General features: G+C 45.1%; 1 protein-coding gene across 8 annotated transcripts in view; it reads left to right on the top strand.

Annotated features, from left to right (window-relative positions):
* Positions 1–23979, top strand: part of CCDC171 (coiled-coil domain containing 171) — a 219787-nt gene that overhangs the window by 9250 nt on the left and 186558 nt on the right. For 7 of the 8 annotated variants that reach the window (XR_010588656.1, XM_065549498.1, XM_065549497.1 and 4 more), the window contains 4 exons: positions 4793–4931; positions 10470–10644; positions 16824–17014; positions 18620–18751. Coding sequence is in view for 7 of the 8 variants with exons in the window: in XM_065549498.1 (XP_065405570.1) it covers positions 4793–4931; positions 10470–10644; positions 16824–17014; positions 18620–18751 (637 nt within the window). In the remaining variant the exon portion in view is untranslated. The remainder of the gene's footprint in view (positions 1–4792; positions 4932–10469; positions 10645–16823; positions 17015–18619; positions 18752–23979) is intronic. The other variant, XM_008169282.4, reaches the window with a different exon arrangement.

The raw sequence follows: 23979 nt of genomic DNA, 5'->3' as shown, positions 1-23979 counted from the left end.
GCACCGCATCGGGTTTCTGAAATTGTATGGTGGGCCGGTTAGGGGATGCTGTGCGTCCCCAAACAGCCAGGCATGGCCTGGCCCCCGCCCCCTGTCCAACCCCTCCTCTCATTCCTGACTGCCCCCCCCCCCAGACCTCTGCCCCATCCAACCACCCCTTCCTCCCTGTCCCCTGATCGCCTCCAGAACCCCAACCCCTGACTGCCCCCCGCCGCCCTATCCAACCCCTCCTCTCATTCCTGACTGCCCACCTGGGCCCCTGCCCCATCCAACCTCCCATTCCTCCCTGTCCCCTGACCGCCCCCGGATCCCCTCCCCCTGACTGCCCCCTGCCGCCACCCCCTCTCCTTCCTGACTGACCCCATTCAACCTCCCTGTTCCCCGCCCTCTGACCACCCTGACCCCTATCCACATCCCCACCCCCTGACCTCTATCCAACCCCCCCTGCTCCCTGCCCTCTTACCACGCTGCCTGGAGCACCGGTGGCTGGCGGCATGGTGCACCAGGACAGGCAGCCATGCCACCACACAGCACCGGGTCAGGCCCGGGCTCTGCAGCTGCGCTCTCCGGTAAGAGCTCGCAGCCCCACCGCCCAGAGCATTGCGCCGGCGGCGGGGTGAGCTGAGGCTGCGGGGGAGGGGGAACAGTAGGGGAGGGGCCGGGGGCGAGCCTCCCGAGGTAGGAGCTCAGGGGCCGGGCAGGAAGGTCCTGTGGGCCGTAGTTTGCCCACCACTGCATTAGAGTGAGGCAGAGAGCCACACTGTAAATATGAATTCAGTTAATTTTTCTCTCTCCATTCTTGCTAGGATAGCTCCCTTCCTCTGAAGGTGAGAGGGGAATAGCTCTACTATTTCTCTTCTTTGCCTTACAAGTCTCTTGGCTACTCATTCACCTCCACTCTTCACCATCTCAGGGCACTTTACACTCCTCACACCAGTATGTAGAGTACTTACACAGTATGGCCCCTTAGGATGGGTATAAGTAGCAGTATAGACAGCAAAGCAGTGCTTAGGCGAGTAAAGACATGGCAGAAACTTAGGCTTATGTACCTTACACAGCTCTCTGCACACCCAAGCAGGGCCTCCCCTGTCTACACTGCTACGTTTAGCAGTGTAGTATCATGCTATCTTAGCCTTTCCCTGTTGCAGGGAAAGACTGCAGCACCAGGGAAAGTCTGCAAGACACATACCCGACATGTTGTTGCTGCCACGAGAGAGATTCAGAAGTGCAGGGTGCTTCACGTCCTGTTCTCCATAACTCTTCTGTATGTGCAATGGTTACTTCACTTTGAAACAATATACATGGCTAATAATGCAGCCTGATGTTCCTGCTACTGACAGCCTTGTCTTAATGCTTCATTTGGGATCTATACCCACCTCTGGCATATTGCCACTGGATTATAAAGTCTTTGGGGGCAGGAATGAATGATTCCCTGATACAGACTGGGGCCTCTAGCACTCTTGTAATACAATTAATGACTCTTTGTACACACACCAATGATTCCACTGACTCCTTGTGGTAGAGTGAGCCTCTACAGCACCCTCTTGTGGCACTATTGAGCCTGCCTCACATTCCCCTTTCCCAGGGAAACTCTCCTAACAGTTGTCTCTCTTGGCACCCCCCAGCAAGGTGCTAGTTACAAACTTAGAGAATAGTCTCAGATGCAACATAAAAAGGGTCTTCTGCCCCCTGGTTCAGCTCTCATTTCTTTCCTGCTCTCCTACAGAGCTCTAACTCATAAGGCTTTTTCCATCAGGGGGTGTCTCCCTTCTTCCAGGACCTGTCACAGGAGCCAGCATTTCTCCTCCAAGCTCTATACCTGAAAGTTATCCTTCTCTGGGGCCTACCTTCTCCCACCAGAGGTCTTGCAGCCCTTTTTAGAAATCCCATGACCCAAACCCAGCTGGGCCTAATAATTAAACAAGGCCATCTGGTCCCTTTCGCATCAGGATCAGCTGGGGAGGCGATTTGTGAGGGGGAAGGTGATCTGTCACAAGTGAGTCTGAGCCTGACTTCCCTTAAAGGCCTTTGACACCCCTTCTGTAAGATTTCTGCTGGGTTCACATCCATCAGTGTTTGCTACAAAATCATTCTCCTCATCTTCAAAGCTCTTATCTAACTTGTTCCCTTCTTTCCCCTTATGCATACTTTTCTAGCTTCCTGTATTTTCTGGTCTCCTCTCAGTCCCACACTCCCTCTTTTTCTTAGTTGGAGGTTGATCCCTTGTGCTGCTGCCCCAGAGATGGTCTGCCTCCCTACCATCTCTGATTTTTCCCATCCATTTTAGAAACATCAAAAGCCCAATTGTTCGATGCTGCCTACAACCATCAAGGTTTTGCAGTGTTCCTCCCAGTTGCTCTTACTAATTCTAGCCCTTCATACCCTCCTTTCCGCTATTTGATTTCCCTCCACACTCCTAGCTTCTTATTGTAATGGCTGTGAAATGTGAGATACTTGTGTATAATGCATTATATTTTAAGTTATTCATTTTTAGCTGCACTGTGCTTTTGCCTCTCAACTAATTTTTACCTCCTCCTCATTCTTGATTCCTTTGGGTATAGCTCCCATAGTAACACTATATAGCTGTTGTGGTTCTGTTGTATTGAATCCAGGTGCAGTTTTGCAAATGTTCATTATCTCCCATATTTATTAAGTACATTTCACCCAGAGGAATAATTATCTGTGACACAAACAATTGGCCTTATTTCATATAAAAACAATGGACACTCTGATATGAAAGTAGCCACAGTATAAATATTAGATCTTAAAATATTATATGGACACTGTCAAGACAATTAGATGCTTAAAATAATAGATTTTTGCCTAAATTACTAATAACACCTTGAAACAATTAAAGTTGACAACATTTTAAAAAACAAACTTAGTGTTTACCTATTATGTTGGTTTTGTTTTTCATGTTCTCAGATTGGACAACAACATTAGACCAGTAAATATCTCTTTCTGGTTCTGATTCGTTGGAAACAGTAGTAGTGTTTGGAAAATAGGATGATGTTTATTTTTATATTTAAAACTACAGCTGTTTTTGGTGATATTTTTAGTGCTTTATTTAGGCCAAAATATATACAAAACATCAGTTTTTCTAAGTGTATGGAAAATCATGCAAACTTTTGTAGGTCACTTAGGGTTGCCAACTTCCTAACTGTACAGAACCGAACACCCCTTCTCTGCGGCCCCGCCCTTGCCCCGCCCCTTATCCAAAGCCCCACCCCGTTCGCTCCAACCCCCTCCCTCCGTTGCTCACTCTCCCCCACCCACTTTCACTGGGCTGAGGTTGGGGTGCAGGAGAGGGGTGAGGGCTCCGGCTGGGGGTGTGGGCTCTGGGGCAGGGCCGGGGATGAGGGGTTAGGGGTGCAGGAGAGGGCTCCGGACTGGGGCAGGATGTTGTTGTTTGGGGGAGGTATGGGCTCTGGGCTGGGAGTGCGGGCTCCGGGTGGGGCCAGAAATGAGGGGTTCAGGGTGTGTGGGAGATGGCTCCAGGCTGAGGCAGGTGGTTGGAGTGCGGGGGCAGGAGGGTATGGGCTCTGGCTGGGGGTGTGGGCTCTAGGGTCAGGCTGAGGGGTTTGGGGTGCAGGAGGAGACTCTGGGCTGAGTTGGGGGTGCAGGGTCCCAGCGGCACTTATCACGGCTCCCAGAAGTGGCTGCCAGGTCCTTGCGGCTCCTAGACACATGGGCAGCCAGGGAAGCGCCGCCTGCTGCTCGCGTGCCTGCAGGGGCCACCCCACAGCTCCCATTGGATACAGTTTGCGGCCAATGGGAGCTGCGGGGCCAACATTCAGGGTGGGGGCAGTGCACAGAGCTTCCCTGGCTGCCCATGCACCTAGGGGCTGCAAGGACCTGGTGGCCACTTCCAGGAGCCACACGGAACTAGGGAAAGCAGGGAGGCTGCCTTAGCCCCAGGCCTCCGTTGTGCCACTGACCAGACTTTTAACGGGTCCCTTTTTGACTGGGTATTCTGGTCGAAAACTGGACGCCTGGCAACCCTAAAGTCACCTTGGGGAAAATAATTTCTTTTCATATGTGCTATGGCCTTATTTCCATTGAAAGTGTATTTTATTTTTAATTGTCTTGGTTGTTTACTTTTTTTGTGGGAGCAGTTAACTATAGAAAAGATACTGACTATATACAAAAGTCATACTTATTTAACTGTCAGTTTTAAACTGATTTAAAAGTTAAAATCAGTGTCTAGATTGCCACATGAGGAGATTGTATGGATTTAATGAAACAAGTTTCTAAACCAGTTTAGTTAAAATCCATTTCCAAACTGATTTTAGTTAAATTGGTACAATGTGTGTGTGTAGATAAAGCCTCAGTCGCTAAGCTTGATCCTGCTCTGTGCTTAATGTTCTTCATTTCCACTAAAGTAACAGGGAGTTGAGAGTATTCACCACGTACCAAGAGTGCACCTTAAACTTGCATCTTTTTTGTGGGAATGCAAGAATGCAAAATATCTTCTCTTCCCCCCGCCCCCCCCCTTTTTTTTTTAAGGGAAGAGCCACAGAAAGGAATGATGGTTGCAAATGTGTGGTGTAGTATGATAGAAGAAGGTGAATGATGTAACCAACATTTTATAGTTGGTGATATAGTATTGTATGGTAAACAGAAAAATAAGTTTGAATCTCAGTGAAACAAAATAACGGAGATCTGCTGGACATCTTTTAAATTGGTAGGGTTTATGCCTTTGCAGTGTCCTAACATTTAATCGAATCAGTAACAATGAAAATTGATATAATCAGGGAAGCAATGATAGTTAAAATATACTTCTGTTTTGCAGCCTACACTGTATCCAGAGTGAGTTGAGGCTACTGCAAAATAGTAGTCAGTCAGAGCTGGATGTTACTGAAGATCTGAGAAGGAAACTTCATCAAGCCAAAAAAGAAAAACTGGATATAACAACTAAACATAACCAAGATGTAAGTTTTTATTTCTAGAAAAAAAAATCAATATTTTTAATTAAAATACTCTTAGCACTACTGCCTGTACTTTAGAGACTTCACTGACTTGTTTAAAAAAAAAAAAAGGCAAGGGACATGACATAGCTGTGCCCACTTGATGTCTCTTGAACATTTGACCCTGATTCTGCATGTGCTGATGTAGAGCCTCACTGATTTCAGAAGACTGGTGCGTGTGTGCAGGGGCTTACATGTCAGTCCTGCAATGAACTCCATGTGGGTGAGGAAATCTTATTTAACCAGTAAGGGATCACTCCTTTCTCTCCTCCTCAATCCCCCCTTGCTGTGTGGTAGTGCTGATTTGCTCTCTTTTGTGCTTTGCTGGTAGTGCAAGCAAAGTGAATTGTGGAGACCTGATGGAGCGTGATCCTGAAACATATGAGGTTTGAGCCATGCACCCAGAAAACATGTACACCTGAAGCAGGGTGATTCTGATTGGTGTAGATAGTCTGAAACCTTTCAGCTTGCTCCCAGTGCCATCCCTGTGTTTCAAGTTTTAATGGTACGATTACCTACTGTAGATAAGGCTTTGGCCAGATCAGTGCAACCTGGTGAAATTAGAAGCACCGGTGCAACAAAATTATCACAATAGAATGAAATGCTGACTACATGAATTGTTGTTTTGTATGAAAATGCATCCTGAAAAAAATCCTTACTGGAATCAGAGGAAATTATTTACCTATATCCACAAACTCTGTATGGAATGTCTCACTTTATTTAATAATGGCTCTGACAACAGCTGTAATGGTTAGTAATAAGTGGCATCAAATGAAGTGTCACTTTCCAGGTGGATGAGGGTAGAGGATTGCTGCCTCCACTAATAATTCACTGACTGGGATTGCCTAATAGTATACATGGTTACAAGATACAACTCAAGTCAGTCTTCTTAATAAGCTGTTTTTTATTTTGCAGGCCATTAGAATTTGAATGCAGGTTATGTTTTCAATCCAGCTGGAAGTCCATTGTAATTTGTAAATTAAGTTGGTGCAAAAACAAAAACCTCCAAATTGGACACACCTTAAAATGCTTGCAACTGCTCAGCTTGTGTAATTTTGCAATTCCACATAATTAATATTTTCATAAAATGTATAGAAGAATATTATGATGATTGTCGACTTACTTGCATGTGTTGTTTAATGAATATTTCCTTTGAGTGATTTCACTTTTAGCATATCTTAAAAAAAACTTATGCTTGAAAAATGTTTTAAAATTTAAGTATTGAAATAAAGGAACAGTAGAGAAATGGAGAGAAGATTAAAAAAAAATCTATTAAAATAAACTTGAACATCAAGCTTAGCAGTATAAAGCATGTATATTAAAAAGTAAACTTGACAGTGAGTATAGAAGCAGTGGTAATCAACTTTGGACCCATCTACACTAAAAAAGTTTTCTAAAAAAAAGTGTCCCACTATTGCTATCACTTAGTTCAGCCCCCAAAATGGTCAAAATGTAGGGAATCCTAGTAAACATGTTAGCAGCTGCCAGTGGTCTGTTGGCTGATTAGCCTGAGAAGTTTGTGCTACTTTTTTGAAAACCTTGGTGATGGCTAGCAACCCAAACTTTTTTTGCAAAATATCTCAGTATGAAAGGAATTCCAAGGTCCTGGGTGCACTAGGCGGTGAACCATATTTCAAAACTGAGTTTGAATTTGGTTTTGGATCTGTTCCAGCTAAAATATATTTCAAATATGGCTTGGCTGAACATTGTTTTCAAATACCATTTTTGAACCAGGTTTGAAACTGGTTTCGCTGGTAATGTTTTTTTTTTTTTTAAAAGAGTGTTCAGACTGTTTTTAAAGGGCACCAACTTAAAATCTAGTAATTAAAAAAATAAAATTAGTTAATTTTGGGTACAGTAACTGCCTTTGAGCACTTTAACTAATGTTTGTGGTTTAACAACCACATTTCCTGGCTCTTTTTTTTCACTGAAACAGTGAAGACTGACAATGGAGGGAAGTTAAGGAAACTAAAAAGAAACCCTTTTCTTTAATCTTTCAGTTATAACAATCTTAGGGGCTCGTTACAATAATAACATTCAGACAGAAGCTTCATATTTTAAGTTGATTTTGTCTCTTTAATCATGGTTCAAACACCAGGGTAGAAAGGGTTTTCATTATTCTGTACCCAATTTTCAAGCTCAGATTATTGTGGGGAAAGGAAGTTCAGGTGGCACAGGGAGTTAGACCAGGATTCTTTTTTCCAACTTTGTACAGTTTTCCTGGGTAACCTTGGGCAGTTACTTGTGACCAAAGGAGGTTATTTAAAGTCTGTATGCATACAGACAAAATGTGTAGACACTAAAAATCACTTGCAGTTGTATGGGCAATTACAGTGATTAACTGTTTAAGGTGTAGGTCACAGTGACTATGAAGTTCCAAATGGCCTAAGACCTTACTTCAGAGACTGCTCCTTTCCCTGTGATGTACTGCCATAGTTGTAGGGTTGCCAGATGTCCGGTTTTCGACTGAAACGCCTGGTTGAAAAGGGACCTGGTGGCTCCGGTCAGCACTGCTGACTGGGCCAGTAAAAGTGCGCTTGGTAGCACAGCAGGGCTAAGGCTCTGTGAGGCTCACTGAAGCAGTGGCATGTCCCCCTCCCCTCCCCCCCCGGCTGCTATGTGCAGGGGCAGCCAGGGACTCCGCATGCTGCCTCCGCCCCAAGCGCCGACTCTGCAGCTCCGGGAACCGCGGCCGATGGGAGCTGTGGGGGTGGCTCCTGCGGACGGGGCAGCGCGCAGAGCCGCCTGGCCGCGCCTCCACATAGGAGCTGGAGGGGGGGGACGTGCCGCTGCTTCTGGGAGTTGCTTTTTGGTAAGTGCTGCCTGGAGTCTGCACCCCTGACCCCCTCCCACCCCCCTTCCCCAGACCCGATCCTCTTTCCGCCCTCGAAACCCCTCAGTCCCAACCCGGAGCACCCTCATGCACCCCAAACCCCTCATCCCTAGCCCCATCCCAAAGTCTGCACTCCTAGCCAGAGCTTTCACACTCCCCCTGCATCCTCAGCCCCACCCCAGTTCCCTCACGCCCCAACCCCCTATCTCAGTGCTGATCCCCTTTTCTTCCCTCTGAACCCCTCGGTCCCAGCCAGGAGCACCCACCCCAAATCCCTATCCCCATCCCAGAGTCTGCATTCCTAGCCAGAGCCTTCACACTCCCCCTGTATCCCTGCCCCAGCCCAGAGCCCCCTCCCACACGCTGAACACCTCAGCCCCAACCCGGAGCCCCCTTCTGCACCCCAAGCCCCTCATCCCTGGCCCCACCCCAGAGCCCACATACCCAGCCGGAGCCCTCACCCCCTCCTGCATCCCAACCTACTGACCCAGTCTAGTAAAAATGAGAGAGTGAGGGTGGGGAGAGCGAGTGATGGGGGGAGGGGGGAATGGAGTGAGTGAGGGGTGAGGCCTCAGAAGGGGCAGGGCAGGGTGTTCAGTTTTTTGCGAGTAGAAAGTTGGCAACCCTACATAGTTGCTGGAACCTCTTTGTTATAAAAGAGAGGGAGCTGCTGACGGCATTTTCCGGGAGGGCCCTGGGACTCCAGAAATTGCCCCTGCCCTCCCCCAGTCTGAAATTGATGACTTTCTGAGCACTCTGCAAAACCATTTGTTTGATAGGATTTGGCGGGTGGCCGGGGGGAAGGGAAGGATGAATGTACATTCCTAAGTTTTTTTTTTTTTTTTAATAATTTGTCATCTGGCTGAGTTAAATTGTTGTTTCCATTTGATTATTTATTGTTGTTGATGGAGTTAATTGTATATTAGTATTTATGCTGCTGGGTGGTTATTATTAGTCTGATTATTGTCAGCATGCTCAGATTTAACAAACTGAAAAAAATGCTGATGCAAAAGCTCTAAGTAAGTACACCTGCAAAATGCCACTTGGATGCAATGTTTACCTCATTTGCAACCATTTATTTAAAGGGAGGAGAGAGCAATATTATCAAGTTACATATTTTCTTCAGCTACTCCACATGATTTTTAGAAAATGAACAAAGGAATGTTAGTATTTATATTTGCTTTACAAAAAGTTATTGGATGAGTTCATTTTTAAAACAAATAAATAAAACCCCTTGATTGTGATGTCCGGACTAGTATCCATTGACATTCATTGCCATATTTTAGGGTATGCTTACACAGCAATTGGAGGTGTGATTGCAGCACATGTTGGCATACCTGCACGAGCATTAATCTAGTTAGTACAGCTAAAATTAGCAGTGAAGATATTACAGCACATGTTTCAGTATGGCCTAGCAACACAGGTTCATACCCAGGGCCCCTCGGGAGCTTGTACAGCCCGTTCTGTCAGGTCTTCACTGATATTTTTAGGTGTGCTAGATAGATTAAAGAGTAAACCCATTCTGCAATCACACCTCCAACCTCAGTTTATACCAGGGATCGGCAACCTTTGGCATGCGGCCCATCAGGGAAATCCGCTGGTGGGCCGGAATGGTTTGTTTACCTGCAGCGTCCGCAGGTTCGGCTGCTTGCATCTCCCACTGGCCACGGTTCACCGTTCCGGGCTAATGGGGGCTGCGGGAAGCAGCGTGGGCCGAGGGATGTGCTGGCCACGACTTCCCACAGCCCCCCCCTCCGTGGCCTGGAATGGCGGACCATAGCCAGTGGGAGCTGTGATCGGCCGAACCTGCGGATGCTGCAGGTAAACAAACCGTCCCGGCCCACCAGCGGATTTCCCTGACAGGCCACGTGCCAAAGGTTGCCAATCCCTGGTGTATACAATACCCGTAGGGCCCAACCCTGCACAAGTGAATCCAATGAGTGTTTTGTCTTTGACTTAAGTGGAAATAAAATCTAGAAACTTTTAAAATTTTCTGTCCATAAACTCTATGGCTCTAAAAGAGACCAGCAGATCATCTAGTGTGACCTGTAGATCACAGGCCACCAACACCACCCAGCATCCACAACTAAACCCAACAACGGAAATTAGACCAAAGTACTACAGCCCACAGGAGACTAGAGTGTTATTTGCCACAGGGAGAGAATAGGAGGGAGAAAGGTGCTCCAATGCCTGAGGACCCTGCAATGGCAGGGAATTGATTGTGAGATATTCCCAGATAATTCTGGCAAGTGACCTGCACCCACATGCTGCAAAGAAAGACAAGCCCTCCCTTTACTCCTCTTCCCCATGGTCACTACCAATCTGACCTGGGGGGAAAATCCCTCTCTTTATTAAGCAACAGAGGGTCCTGTGGCACCTTTAAGACTAACAGAAGTATTGGGAGCATAAGCTTTCGTGGGTAAGAACCTCACTTCTTGCATCTGAAGAAGTGAGGTTCTTACCCACTAAATCTTATGCTCCCAATACTTCTGTTAGTCTTAAAAGTGCCACAGGACCTTCTGTGGCTTTTTACAGATTCAGACTAACACGGTTACCCCTCTGATACTTGACACCTCTCTTTATTAGTGTTTCTTTGAAAAGTTAATACATAAGTTTTTATAATTAATGATAGATACATTAATAGTTTCTAAAACGGATTCCTCTTCTAGCTGTCCAACTATGAAAGCCAGATTGCCAGGTTGCGATCTGAAGTTGAGAAAGGAGAGGCCATTCGACAAAGTCTGGAGTATGAACTGGTCATTGCCAGAAAAGATGCTGGTCTTGAAAGATACTCTGCAGAGGAAAAGTTATGTGAAGCTAGCAATCGATTTCAGCAGCTGCAAGGTATGTTTCAAAAACTTTTAAACACCCAGCAGTGACTAAATTTGTTAGTCCAGAGCCTCAGTATTATGAGTCAAGCAGACAACTAGGATGCAGTGACTTAATTTGGTTCTTTAGTCGTCACTGGTTTGGGTTGGTTTGGTTTTAGCTCTACCTTATATTTCCAGCCTCCTCTCCAACTCCCTTTGTGAAACTATCCTGGATATCCCATTACCAAATTAAAATAAACATACTAAAACTCCCTTCTCCTCTCCTTCAGCTCTCCATTCCCCACTCATGACCAACTCTTCTCTTGATCTATCCTTTATATCATAGTCAAATTCCACTATCATCCTTGTTGTCCAGGTACATATCTTTGGTGGTATTTGACTCCTTTGTCCTTCTCTCCCCACATCTAGGTTGTTACTTTATCTTGTAGTTCTTCCTTTCTTCTCCATTTCTATTGTAGAAACCTTTGTGCGTGCCTGGTCACTTCTTATCTGGTCGTTTCTCTGGTCTACATGTATCTCATTTCTAACTCTTATAAAACTGCTTCTCTTTCTTCCCTGCGACTCTAATAATGAGTTACAATTCTGGTAAAGCTCCAAGTAAATACAACAACTTGATGAGTTCTCTAAGTTCCACCATGCTAGGCCTGTGTGTGGTAAGCTGCCTGAACCTGAATAGGCTCCAGAGTAGTCTCAGAGTGGCCTACAGCATACTTCCTAAGCACAGGCTGTCACCCCTTCACAGAAGTGGGACCTCACAGTGCACCTGCCCTAATCTCTCAGAACTAGTGCTGACCCCTCCATGGGCCATCCAGTACCTTAGGCACTCCCAGAGCTCCAAGTTTGTGGGCACCATAGGTTACAGTTTACCTAATAGTTGAAGCATACAACACACAGACATCATAAGAGATTCCAAAACCAATCACTCTTTACTTTAGATAGCACAGGATATATACATAGCTAGACAAAACAATAAAGTGCCTTTTTGTATTTCCCTGCCTCAGTTTCCTCACCACTTTTGAGATGTTCTTTGGGATTAGGTCACATTCTCTCCCCTTCCCACCTGCACATGGCTTCTCTTCTGGAATATGGAGTCTAGACTAGCTGTCGTCAGCATCATCATCTCCTTCTCCCCTCCCCCCCCCCTTTGAAATGGCTGATGGGAAAGTTTTTTTTATTACCTCCTGTCCCCTTTGTCAGGTGACCAACCCATTGATCAGCTTCATCTGATGACCATAGTCTCCCAGCAATTGATCTATTCCTTAGTTACCAGCCCACCTGGAGTTCAGACTTGAAAAACTGGTTTGCTCTGGACGATGGCCATTGTAACAGGGTACACTCACCACTCTGGCACCTCCTGCTGGCTGTCTTGGGAATTAGCTCTGCATGTTAGTGCACCCTCTTCTGGTAGTGCCTCACCACTGTCACTCCTGCTCTAGGACCCATGTATCTCCAAGGGCCACGGCATCCTCTTCAGCAACACAGCCCTCCGGCTGTGCCACACACTGTGCTTCCCCCTTTCCAGGGGACCTGCAGTCCGCTGTTCAGCCACTTTCCTTAGTGGCTACTGCAGCCAATACTTCCTTGTGGCCCCAGCATCCTCCCTGCCCTTACCTCAGGCCTCCATCTGCAAACATGTCTCTCGCTGCCCTGGTCCCTGCTCTGTCCAGGGGGCTGGCAATTCTCTCAGCCCTCAAGACACAGTCCTTCCTCCTTGAGCTTCCAGCAGAGAACTGCTTTCCTCTGTCCTGCAGCTCCCTTTTTACATGTGCCTGCTTGGCCCTGATTGGGTGCTCCTTTCAGCCCTTCTCTGATTGGCTGCCTCCTGCACAGCCTCCCTAGGGCTCTGTTAACCCCTTAGAGCTCAGTGTGGGGCATATGCCCCATCACAGCCATCTTTTCGTCTGAGTGCTCTATTTCAGGGATTCTCAACCTTTTACTTTCTGAGGCCCCCTCAACATGTTATAAAAACTCCACGCTCCACCTGCCACAACAACTGTTTTTCTGCATACAAAAGCCAGGGCCAGCGTTAGGGGGTAGCAAACAGGGCAGTTGCCCAGGGCCCCACGCCACAGGAGGCCCCCACGAAGTTACAATGCTCAGGCTTCAGCTTCAAGTGATGGGGTTCAGGGCCCTGGGCTTCAGACCCATGCAGTGGGGCTTCAGCTTTCCATCCTGAGCCCTGCAGGCCCTGCTTGGCCGACCCCCTGAAGCCCCGGACCCCTGGTTGAGAACCACTGCTCTATCTGAATGGCTCATCATCAAGATTTAGCTCCATTTTTAGCCTGGTGTAACCACCCCTTGAAATTTTCCTCCAAAGATGGAGGTAAAAAACAGCAGAGAAAGCACAGACTAGCCGTACCATCAAAATGGAGTTTGTAATTTGATATAGATACACACAGCGTTCATAATATCAAACATCCTATGTACATAATTTCCCAAAGCATCACACAACACCACTCTCTTTGAATCTTTCTTCTGACTTCTGCAAGAAGTTTAAGCTTCTTCTGCTCATCTGTCTACCTCTCAGCTGTCATTTTCAACTTCTTTTTCTCCCATTCTTTATTCTCCTTCCATGCAACATTCCTTACATTACAAGTAACCTGCAAAGTTTAAAAAAAAAGGGGGGGGGTTGTTCACTTGTAACGTGTAAAGGAGGATTGAGAATGGTGTGTAGGTTTTGTTTTTAATGAAGCTTTTTTCTACTTGTCTTTTATATGGTTTAATATACTTTGAAAGACGGAGTGGATGAATGGAGAACTGGTAAGTTTAGGACTGAAAAGAGAAGTGATTTGTTTTTGTTAAAAAACACCACCTTTTTAGTTTAAAAAGTTAGGATAAAATATATCTATGTTAAGGATTCAACAACCTCACTCATTCAATTAAGGGTCTAGAATGCTCTTAATACATATTTTTGAGTTTTCCAAGAAAGAACACTGGATTTGACATGGCAATTACCTTAGAAATACCAGCCAAGTTGATCTTTCTACTTCCTTGAAATAATTAAAAATCCTTTGGCTTTCAGGGGTGCCATATACATTGTAAGGAGAAGGGGGGGGAGGCACAAATTCAATATGGTTTCTCTTGCAAGCCATTATTAAACACTGCAAGCTAAAGACCTAGTTGTTAGTTTCCTATTTATAGAAAAGTTCACTATGTTCCTTCCTATACCTACTAATCATAGCATTCTTTTAAATATCAGCTTTTCAGCATCTCCTATTTAATCATTGAACATTGTAAGACACAATCTACCTAAAGTGCCAGCTGTCAAAATCTTGTTTTGTGACTTATTTCTAGGTTTAAAGAACTAATTAGCTGATGCAACATAATCCTGATTTGACTCTTTTCTTCTCTGTTCTCTATCAGTTTATGGCTTAACATTCATTCTCCCCAGGGGATTGGAGCCTTCTCTAGTCTTTTCTTGATTGCTTGCTGCTTTAATGGCCAATGTCTCAGTGGTTTAATGCTTTATTAGATGGACCCCTCTGTGAGCTTGCAGTCTTCCTAGGGTTGCCAAGTGTCTGGTTTTTGATGGGAACACCCAGTTGAAAAGGGACTGTGGCAGCTCCGGCCAGCACCGCTGACCGAGCCATTAAAAATCTGGTTGGCGCACCCCAGAAACAGTGACATGTCCCTTTGCTCCTAGGCGGAGGCCCAGCCAGGGGGGGCTCCATGCGCTGCCCCTTTATCCCGAGCACCGGCTCTTCAGCTCCCATTGGCCAGGAGCCAGTGGGAGCTGCAGTGGCGGCATCTGTGGGTGGAGGCAGCGCGTAGAGCCACCTGGCCGCACCTCCACCTAGGAGCCGAGAGACATGTTGCCGCCTCCAGGAGCCGCCTGAAGTAAGTGCCGCCCGCACCCTACACTCCTACCTCAATCCCTTGCCCCAGCCCTGAGCCCCGTCCCACATCTAAATTCCCTCCTGGAGCCCACACCCTGAACACCCTCCTGCACCCCAACACACTGCCCCAATTCTGAACCCCCTCCTGCACTCCAAAGCCCTTGGTCCCAGCCCGGAGCCCCCCTCCTGTACTCGAAACCCCTTATCCCCGGTCCTACCCCAGAGCCCACCCTCTGCCTCAGCGTGGAGCTGCCTTCCACACTCTGAACTCCTTGGCCCCAGCCTGGAGCCTCATCCTGCACCCCAGCCAGAGCCATCACAGCCCCCCCATCCCTTAACCTCCTGCCCCAGCCCAGTGAAAATGAGCCAGTGAGCGAGGGTGGTGGGGAGCGAGCGATGGAGGGAGGGGGGATGGAGTGAGCAGGGGGAGGGGCCTCGGAGAAGGGAAGAGGCCCCTGGGAAGGGGGTGGGGCAAGGGTATTTGGTTTTGTGCGATTAGAAAGTTGGCAACCCTAAGTCTTTTCTATGGATTCTCCTTTCTCCTCTGGCAACCTTTAGTTTGTGCCATTCATTATCTTTTCCCCCTAGTTTATCCTGTCTGTAACCTTTTTTAGAAAATCTTTTCTTTTGCACTTTTTAAAATTTAGAAGAAAGCAGAAAATGATAGTGGAAGGGAGGAACTTGTGAAGATCTCTGTATCTGAAAGTTGTGCTCAGTTACCTCTCAGTACCACACTGTGCATTAAGTAAAATGAGAAACTGAAATAATGTAAAGTTAGGTTAATATGAAATCCACATCTGAAAAATGAACCATTACTTCGTAGCTGAACAGCCATATACGTAAAATAGTAATAGTAACATGGGTTTCAACAAACCATACTGACAGCGTCTTTAGTTTAGTTTAGGGCAGGAGTACAAACACAAATACATACAATCTTGACTCTATAATATACCATCCTATCCTGCATGGGGTTTCCTATCATGTAGGTTGAGCTTCCTTTAACAACAGAGAGTTTCTTTAGAAAATGTATTCCTTTTCTGTCCAGTCTAACTTATATTTCAGGATCTTCGATAGCTCCTGCACATGTATACCCCAGTGCGAATCTTCACTGAAGTCACTGAGGCTCTGGGTCAGTGTAAAGAGGCCCAATCACTTGCATGGAGTTGTAGTGTTGGGGTCTAAATGTTTCCTGCAGAATAAGAGGATTTTTAAAGAGGCTAAGTTAGGACGGGGAGACTGCATACGGGGCAACAAAGATACCCAGAATAATTTAGGATTGTTTTTTTTTAAGTGGGCTAAGAGTTAGTCAGGTAGAAGAGTTGGGTCCTGTGATGGGCTTTTAAGAAAATCAAGTGAAATAGAGAGAGTCTGTTCACAGCCTCTATGGGAAGGCAGTGAGGGAGAGAGATCTATTATACCCAGTGTGGAGGGGTCAGGGAAAGAGACAGAAGGAAGTCTGGTATTCAGAGAGTAAAATTGTTAGAAAAGGGAGTTGAGATTAGGTAAGGGAATTGATCCTTTGATTAATTTTATACTGGATTTTGAACGAAATGAAAAACTAATTAAGATTTGGGGATACAGAGACTATGTGTTCCCCTTATTGCACATAGTGATCTTTAGAGAGCTGGGAATTACAGTAGTTGGAGACAGGAGAAGGCAGTATGAATCATGGTTGAAAGGAAGAGTGCTAGAGTATTGGGCGGGGCAGTGTTACAGTTATACATGTGACAGAAGGCAGATGTGGTGCGTTCCTAGCTTCTAGATGGTATGTAATGGATACTAGGATGACCAGTTTAGAAGGGAGATGTAGTTGGTAGAGCTTTCATCGAAGGATACTCTATTCTGTTAGCAGACTATCAATATTGAATTGGGTTGAAGGAAGTTAAGGTGAAGACAGGAGTTGAAGCTGAAGAAAGAAAGCCAAGTAAAAAGACATAGTGAAGGAGATACAAAACGTTATATCTGTGTACAAGCGATACCCAAAACAAAACATGGAAATCACTTGGGCAAGGGGAATGAACTATTATGGAGTTAACCACTCCATGTTTCAGTCTCTCTTTTTACAAATGGAGGTAATTCTTAACTATTCCTAGAGGTGTTGTGAGGTTCAATTTATTAAAGTCTGTAAAGCATTTTGAGATCTCTGTATGAAAGATGCTACAGAACTGCAAAATATTGATATTATTTCTACAGTATAGATCAAAAGTAATCTACAGCTCCAGAATCATTACTATTCTAACCCTTTTTCTGTTCTATGCTTAAAGAATCGGAATACATAGGAGAGCTAACACTGGTTTTACCTTCTTTAAAAAAAAAAAATTAACTTAGCAGATGATGTTTCTCTTTTAAATAATAGCCATGAATGCAGAGCTTCAACAGAAATTGGCTGAGACCGAGAAAGTGTTTCATATTTCTCAGCAGAATTGGAAGGAACAGCAGCAAAGACTTACAAATGACTTAGAGGAGAAAGATAACATCCTTAAGACCTGTAATAGTGAATATGAGTTACTTCTGAAGGAGAGGACTAAACTGGAAAATGTTATACAGGTATAATATTTAAATACAAGTAATGAACGGAGTGACGTAATGTCTGGACTTTTATCTGTGCATGAGTAATTTTTTTCTGAACAAAAGAAAAAATTCAATGTTCCATAGAATGTGAAATATTTCAGCATAGGCTTACAAAAGTACAATCTTTCTTCCTTTTGAGGGTTATACTGTAGCAATATACAACTCCTGAGTTGCTGATTCTTATATAAAAAAGTCTCCAAAGTTACTTACTTTTAAAAAAATGAATTTTGTATATGGCCTGTATGAAATGGTGAGAAGCTTCACTGGTGGCTACAGTGGAAATACTAGTGTAGATAGGGCTCGAGTTAGTTGCTGGTGATCTAAACACTCAGAGCAGGATGACACAGTGGTTAAGATACTGATGCCTTTCAGTGCCTTGTCTACGTTAGCATTTCTGCAGGTGGTGGTGAACTGCTGGTGTCAAAATGTCCTGCCATTTGGCAAAAACGCCTAATACATCAAGACAGATTGCCAGGCTTCTTCTTATATTGCAGTTGCATGCTGCTGTTCAAATAAGTCTTTGCATTAATTTGTATTCCAAAACAACAACAAAAAATGTTAAAATGGAGTTAAGATTAAGAGTATATATAAGCAATGTAAGGGTAAAAAAAAACTTAACAAGGATGTAATTATTCCATACCCATTCAGTACAAACCCTGGAAATTAAAAGTTAGGGTTATGCTTAAGAGATATCCAAACAGATTAAGGTATGAAAATACACAGTTAAGGCACCCAAACAACTTTATTGTGCCCTGTGGTGACATCTTGCAATAACTGTGCAACAGGGTACATCTGCATTTGAACTGAAGCTGTGAGTCCCAGCTTGTGTAGATATACCAGCATTAGGTCTTCTGAAGCTAGTGCACTAAAAATAGCAGTGTAGCTGGGGTAACACGGGTGGCAGCTCAGCTAAATCATATCTCCCAGTTCAAAGGTAGGCATGCCTGATAATTAAGGCATTTTAGTGTTTGTGGTCCCAAATTACATAAAACTGACTTACAGACATATTAGATCCTTTCCCCTCAAATGTTGTTATTTATATTTGAATACATAAATGTTCTTTATGCTTTTAAGGAATGGAGCCACAGGGGTTCTTGTGAAGTGAAGAAGTGACTGTCAACAAACATGACATAGCCAGAGAGAAAAAGAGCTGATCGCTCCTTTAAAGCCCATCTTCATGTATTTAGACAAGGGGGGAGAATCTTGGATATTCCCATTTTCCTCTTTTATTTCTCCCTTTAAGACTTCACATTTAGCTGAGAACAGCTGGACATGGTTTCTTCCAATCCAATCAACTCCATTCTTGAGCTAGCAGTAGGGGGCTCTGAGAAGTAACATGAAGCATTCTTGGTCTTGGGTAGCCCAGATGCTAAATTCCAATCCATGTAAGCCTACTAGTAAGACACTAGTCATGGAAGTGAATTTTTAAATACACTTTCAGCCAAGGTCTATATGTCTGTAAGGCTAGACAGCAAGGTTCTTTGAGGCACAGTAGATTTGATATTATATGTAACACTTTTAAATAGGATTTTTAAAACTTTTTATGAGATTTAATAATAAAACAAGACTATCTACATCAAGGAGACTCTGGAGCATCACAAGGAGCAGAGGAATATGATGGAATTGCAAATCAGAGAGACAGCATTAAAGGAGTTCAGGTTTCAGTTAGAGCAGTGTGAAGCAGAAAGAAGAGAGTTCCAGTTTATGTTGCAGGTATTTTATTTATAGTAAAGCACTAACTAAAAAAATGCCTATTATGTACATAGTATAAGCCAAGCATAATACCATCACTTAATTTATTTTATTAATGAGGAGATCATTTAATAGCTGTCAAGGCTTTAGTTAATTTTAAAAATCTTGTGAATATAGTAATTTTGAAAGGTGGTGGCCTATTTGATCCCTGGAGATTGAAGTCCACCATTTATCCACAGAGTAGGTAAGAATGGGCAGCAGTACCTTTCTTAAAATCAATGTCCCTTTCTTCTGTGCAGGAGAAAGTCCAGTACAGTGGGTCTTCCCCTTTAAAGAGAAGGCAATTAATTTTTCATCTCCATTTGAACCCAGGCCATTCTTCTGAGATTGTCAACAAGCATGCCGGTTGTGTAATTGACTCTGAAGTGGACATTGTCTCTGACCATTACAATTATTTTGCATAGGTCACTGAAGAGCCATCAGATAAATCTTGGTTACTATTCACCTGAGCCGAATTCAGATCAGTTAAGCTAGAGGTGAAAAGTTCAGTCATATCACTAAATCACTGGGTCCCCAAACATTCAGACCCCTATTTTTGAGGCTTTAGTTATGATAACAGTGATATTTAGTTGCACATTATATTATGCATTTAACAAATGTCTGCAGTGTCCTGATTGAACAATTACTATGTCCCTATTTGTATCAGAAGATGTATTAAGAATTGTTCTGATTCAACAAGTAGGAGGACTACAAAGCCAGTCTGAGTAGTTACATTAGACAAGTGCTGGATGAAATGCCCCATAATGAAACTTTATTTACTCTACTTCTCTAACTTTATTAAAAATGCTGAATCTTCTTCTGTGTAACTTTAGAACATGGTTATTGACCCATACCACTCTTTGTAAATAAGTCCGGAAGTATATGTGAGGTGGTGTTTGTTTGTTTGTTTTAATTTACCTAAGAAACCCCAAACTCTTTTAACTAAATGGTTTAAATTTAGATCCTGGGTAAGACTTTTGCTGTGACTTCAGGAGCAATGTATAGGGGATGGAGCAGGGAGAATCACTTCCTGTATTTGATTCCCAGAACTACCTTTTCTTTCTGTTTGAAGGTAGGACCTAGAAATGGTGCTGTGCTGGTGAAATGATGAGCAGAAATCAAGGTGGTGCTGTGGTTCTGGTGCTGCGTGCAGTGTATATGTGTCTTTCCTGGGTAGCATTCATTTCTTTTTTTCAATTTCTGAAGGTCCTGTATTATTAGAGGCTGTCCATAAGTTACATAACACATTTTTGGGGATTTTCAGGACCTACACAGCTGTCCCTTGTAAAACTTTCTAATACTGAACACGCACAATTAAGGACCCACCGACCCTTTAACGTGTTATGTAATTTATGGATAGCCCCTTAGTAGTAGTAGTAATAGTAGTAATAATAATAGCAGTAGGAACATGGACACTAGTCATGGATCAGGACCTGTGATGGGGTGTTCGTTTACCCCATAGAAGAATAGAAGGGGTTAATAGAGGCCTCATGAGCCTTCCACACTCTGTCCCATAAAAGAGCAGTGGAAGTAAGTCCTCCAAGCAGCCTAGAGAGGCTGTGCAGGAAGCAGCCAATAGGAGAGAGGCTGTACAGAGCAGCCAATCAGGGCCCAGTGGGCTAGTACAAAAGGAGCTGCAGGGTAGAGCAAGGGTCAGTTGCAGCTGGGAGCCCAAGGAGCGAGGACTGTGTTCTTAGCAAGTTGCAGCAAGGATAACACCTTGGACAGAGCAGTTGCTGGCAGGGACCCGGGGACCTGGCTGGCTGCTGGGACTTGCTAGCTTGAAAGCCCTGAGGAAAGGGTGAAGGAGGTCCTGCTGCTGTGGGAAAGCGGCCTAGGGAATTGAAGCAGCATTGAAGGAAGTTAAGGAGACTCAGCAGGAGGCTGATATCTACAGGCTCTCTGCGTTAGGACCTGGAGTAGTGGGTGGGCCTGGGTCCCCCCCCATTAGCCATGTGGGAAGTGGCTAGAATAATTGACTGAAACCTGGAAGGGGAAAATACAGATGATGATTGGCCTGAGGACTGAGTCATGAAGAGGATGCTGCAGTACTTGGCTTGAGGCAGATCTGCAGGTGTAGATGATGATGGAAGAGGCACTACCAGGAGAGGGTGCACTGGCTGGCAGAGCTAATCCCTGTGACAGCCACCAGGAAGTGCCGCCCTGGTGAGTGGACCCTGTGATAAGACCCAGTTGGGCTAGGTGCTGTACAAACACAGAACAAAATGGTCCATGCCCCCAAAGAGCTTACAAGCTAAATATAAGATAAGAGACAACATTTGACGACGGACAAATTGGTGAGTACAAGGAGACAATGAAATCATATTTGTCAGCATAGAGGCAACACATACACTGGTGTATTGGTGCATCAGTGGCCCAACTGTTATGTTTTTTTGTGGCATCATGGCAAAGGAGAGTTTTAAGGAAGAGTTTTAAAAAGAAGATGCCCAGGTTATGGGCATGAATGGCTGGCAGGATTGTGGTGTTGTCCACAGTGATTGAGAAAGGAAGTAATAGGGATTAAGGTGATTAGGAGCTTTGTTTTAGTGATGTTGAGCTTTACTCATGGCTAGATATCAATGACTTGATGTCAGAGAGACAGACAGGCTGGGACAGAAAGGAAACAGGTCTGGAGTAGAGAGGTCGATCCGTAAGTCATCGGCATGGAGATGGTAGTTGAATTTGTGGTTGAGATTACCCTAAATTGTAGAGGGAGAAGATAAAGAGACCAAGGATAGAGCTCTGTGGACTCCCCTCCACAGAAAGATCGAGGCAGATGAGGAGGAACCTCCACAGGATATGCAGAAGGAATAATTAGAGAGGTGAAAGAGAACCAGGACAGGTCAGAGTTATGGAAGCAAAGGCAGGACAAGATTTCAAGAGAAGTATGGTTGACTGTGCCAGAGGGGTTGACAGGTCAAGAAGAATGAGGATGGAGTACTGGTTCTGAGCTTTGTATAGGAAAAGAGGTCATCAGAGACTATGGTAAGAGCAGTTACAGTCAAGTGCAAGTGGCAGGAATCTGATTGGAGAAGGTCTATGATGGAATTGGAGGAGAGGAACTCTGAACATTACATCTATAATCCGATTAGTTTAAAGTTGAAAGGGATATGGTGGAATAAAGATATGGGGCTGGTTGGGAGGGGTCCCCCATATTGAATGTGCAGAGGTCAAGGAGGTAGGGTTGCTGATCAGCTGGAGTAAAGATGGTAGCTCCGCATTCCTAGAATAGTCCTGAGCTTCAGTGTCTTTACCCAGTAGCACCAGCAGGCGCCTTTCCTCACAGGGTGGCTGTATTCTCCCCATATTACTTCACTACTTTGATTTGAATCTGCATTTTCCCTCATGGGCTTTCTATTCTTCCTAAGATACCATGTAAATATGGATTTTATTAAATATATTCTGACTGTCTCAGTCACTAGTTGATATTAATTATCTGAGGTTTAGTTTTAAATTCTATTTTGTTTGATAGCCAGATTTGACAAGGAGTAAAAAATCAGCAAGCGGACACAATCATGGAAGTTGACTGCAAAAGTGTGCCAGTCTCTCTGACATTGAGCACTAGCAGTTACATTTAAAATACTCAAGTATCAGAGGGGTAGCCGTGACTTGCATCTGAAGAAGTGAGGTTCTTACCCACGAAAGCTTATGCTCCCAGTACTTCTGTTAGTCTCAAAGGTGCCACAGGACCCTCTGTTGCTATTTAAAATACTGACCTCTAGTTGTGTACTCACAGTTATAATTGGGTGTGAAATTGAAGGACAAGTTGAGGTTCCTTTTAAAAATGTGGGCCTTAATCTGTATATTGAAAGCTAGAGGAACAATGTACTGCATAAACTCTTGAAGACAGGCTTGGAGTTAATGTCCATAACAGGATACAGAAATGAATCCCGCTTAAACTATTGAAGTGTGTCTCTAGGAGACAGAGGGAGAATAATCTGCTTTCTAACATACTGCAGTGTGGCTCTCCCTAGTGTGCTTGGAATGCCAGCTGGTTTACAACTAAGGCCTTGTCTACACTACGAGAGTAGTTCGATTTTACTTGCATCGAATTTTTGTAATCGATATTGCAAAGTCGAACGTGTGTGTCCACACTAAGGACAGTAATTCGACTTTGTGCGTCCACACTAACGGTGATAGCGTCGACATTCGAAGCGGTGCACTGTGGTCAGCTATCCCACAGTTCCCGCAGTCCCCTCTGCCCATTGGAATTCTGGGTGTAGCCGGCAATGCCTTCTGGGTAACAAAATGAGTCGAGGGTGCTTTTGGGAAACTGTCGTCATCCGTCCATCACTCCCGCCCTCCCTCCCTGAAAGCGCCGGCGGGAAAACAGTTCGCGCGCTTTTCCAGTCATTGACAGCGCGGACGCCACTGTACTCCGAGCATGGAGCCCGCTGCGACCATCGCTGCAGTTGTGGCCGCTCTCAACGTCTCGCAGCTTATCATAAAGGTTTCCCTGAGGCAGATGCAGAAAAGTCAGGCAAGGAGGCTACGGCACCGCGGTGATGTCCTGAAGTCTGAGAGTAGCACAGACCTGTCAGAAAGCAGGCGACCCAGCGCCGAGGACATCACAGTGGCAATGGGTCATGTTGATGCCGTGGAACGGCGATTCTGGGCACGGGAGACAAGCACTGAGTGGTGGGACCGCATAGTGCTGCAGGTCTGGGATGAATCCCAGTGGCTGCGAAACTTTCGCATGCGGAAGGGAACTTTCCTGGAACTTTGTGAGTTGCTGTCCCCTGCCCTGAAGCGCAGTGACACCCGGTTGCGAGCTGCACTGAGTGTACAGAAGCGAGTGGCCATAGCCCTGTGGAAGCTTGCAACGCCAGACAGCTACCGGTCAGTCGCGAACCAGTTTGGGGTGGGCAAATCTACCGTGGGGGTTGTTGTGATGCAAGTAGCGAAGGCAATCGTTGATGTACTGCTGCCAAAGGTAGTGACCCTGGGAAACGTGGAGGCGATCATAGATGGCTTCGCAGCGATGGGATTCCCAAACTGCGGTGGGGCCATAGATGGAACTCACATCCCTATCCTGGCACCGGACCACCAGGCCACCCAGTACATTAACCGAAAGGGATACTTTTCCATGGTGCTGCAAGCACTGGTGGACCACAGGGGACGTTTTACCAACATCTACGTGGGATGGCCGGGCAAGGTTCATGACGCTCGTGTTTTCAGGAACTCTGGTCTGTTTAGACGGCTGCAACAAG

Source organism: Chrysemys picta, chromosome 6, assembly GCF_011386835.1.
Source record: "Chrysemys picta bellii isolate R12L10 chromosome 6, ASM1138683v2, whole genome shotgun sequence".
In the NCBI taxonomy this organism is placed as follows: domain Eukaryota; kingdom Metazoa; phylum Chordata; order Testudines; family Emydidae; genus Chrysemys; species Chrysemys picta.
This window is presented reverse-complemented; position numbering and strand designations above follow the sequence as displayed.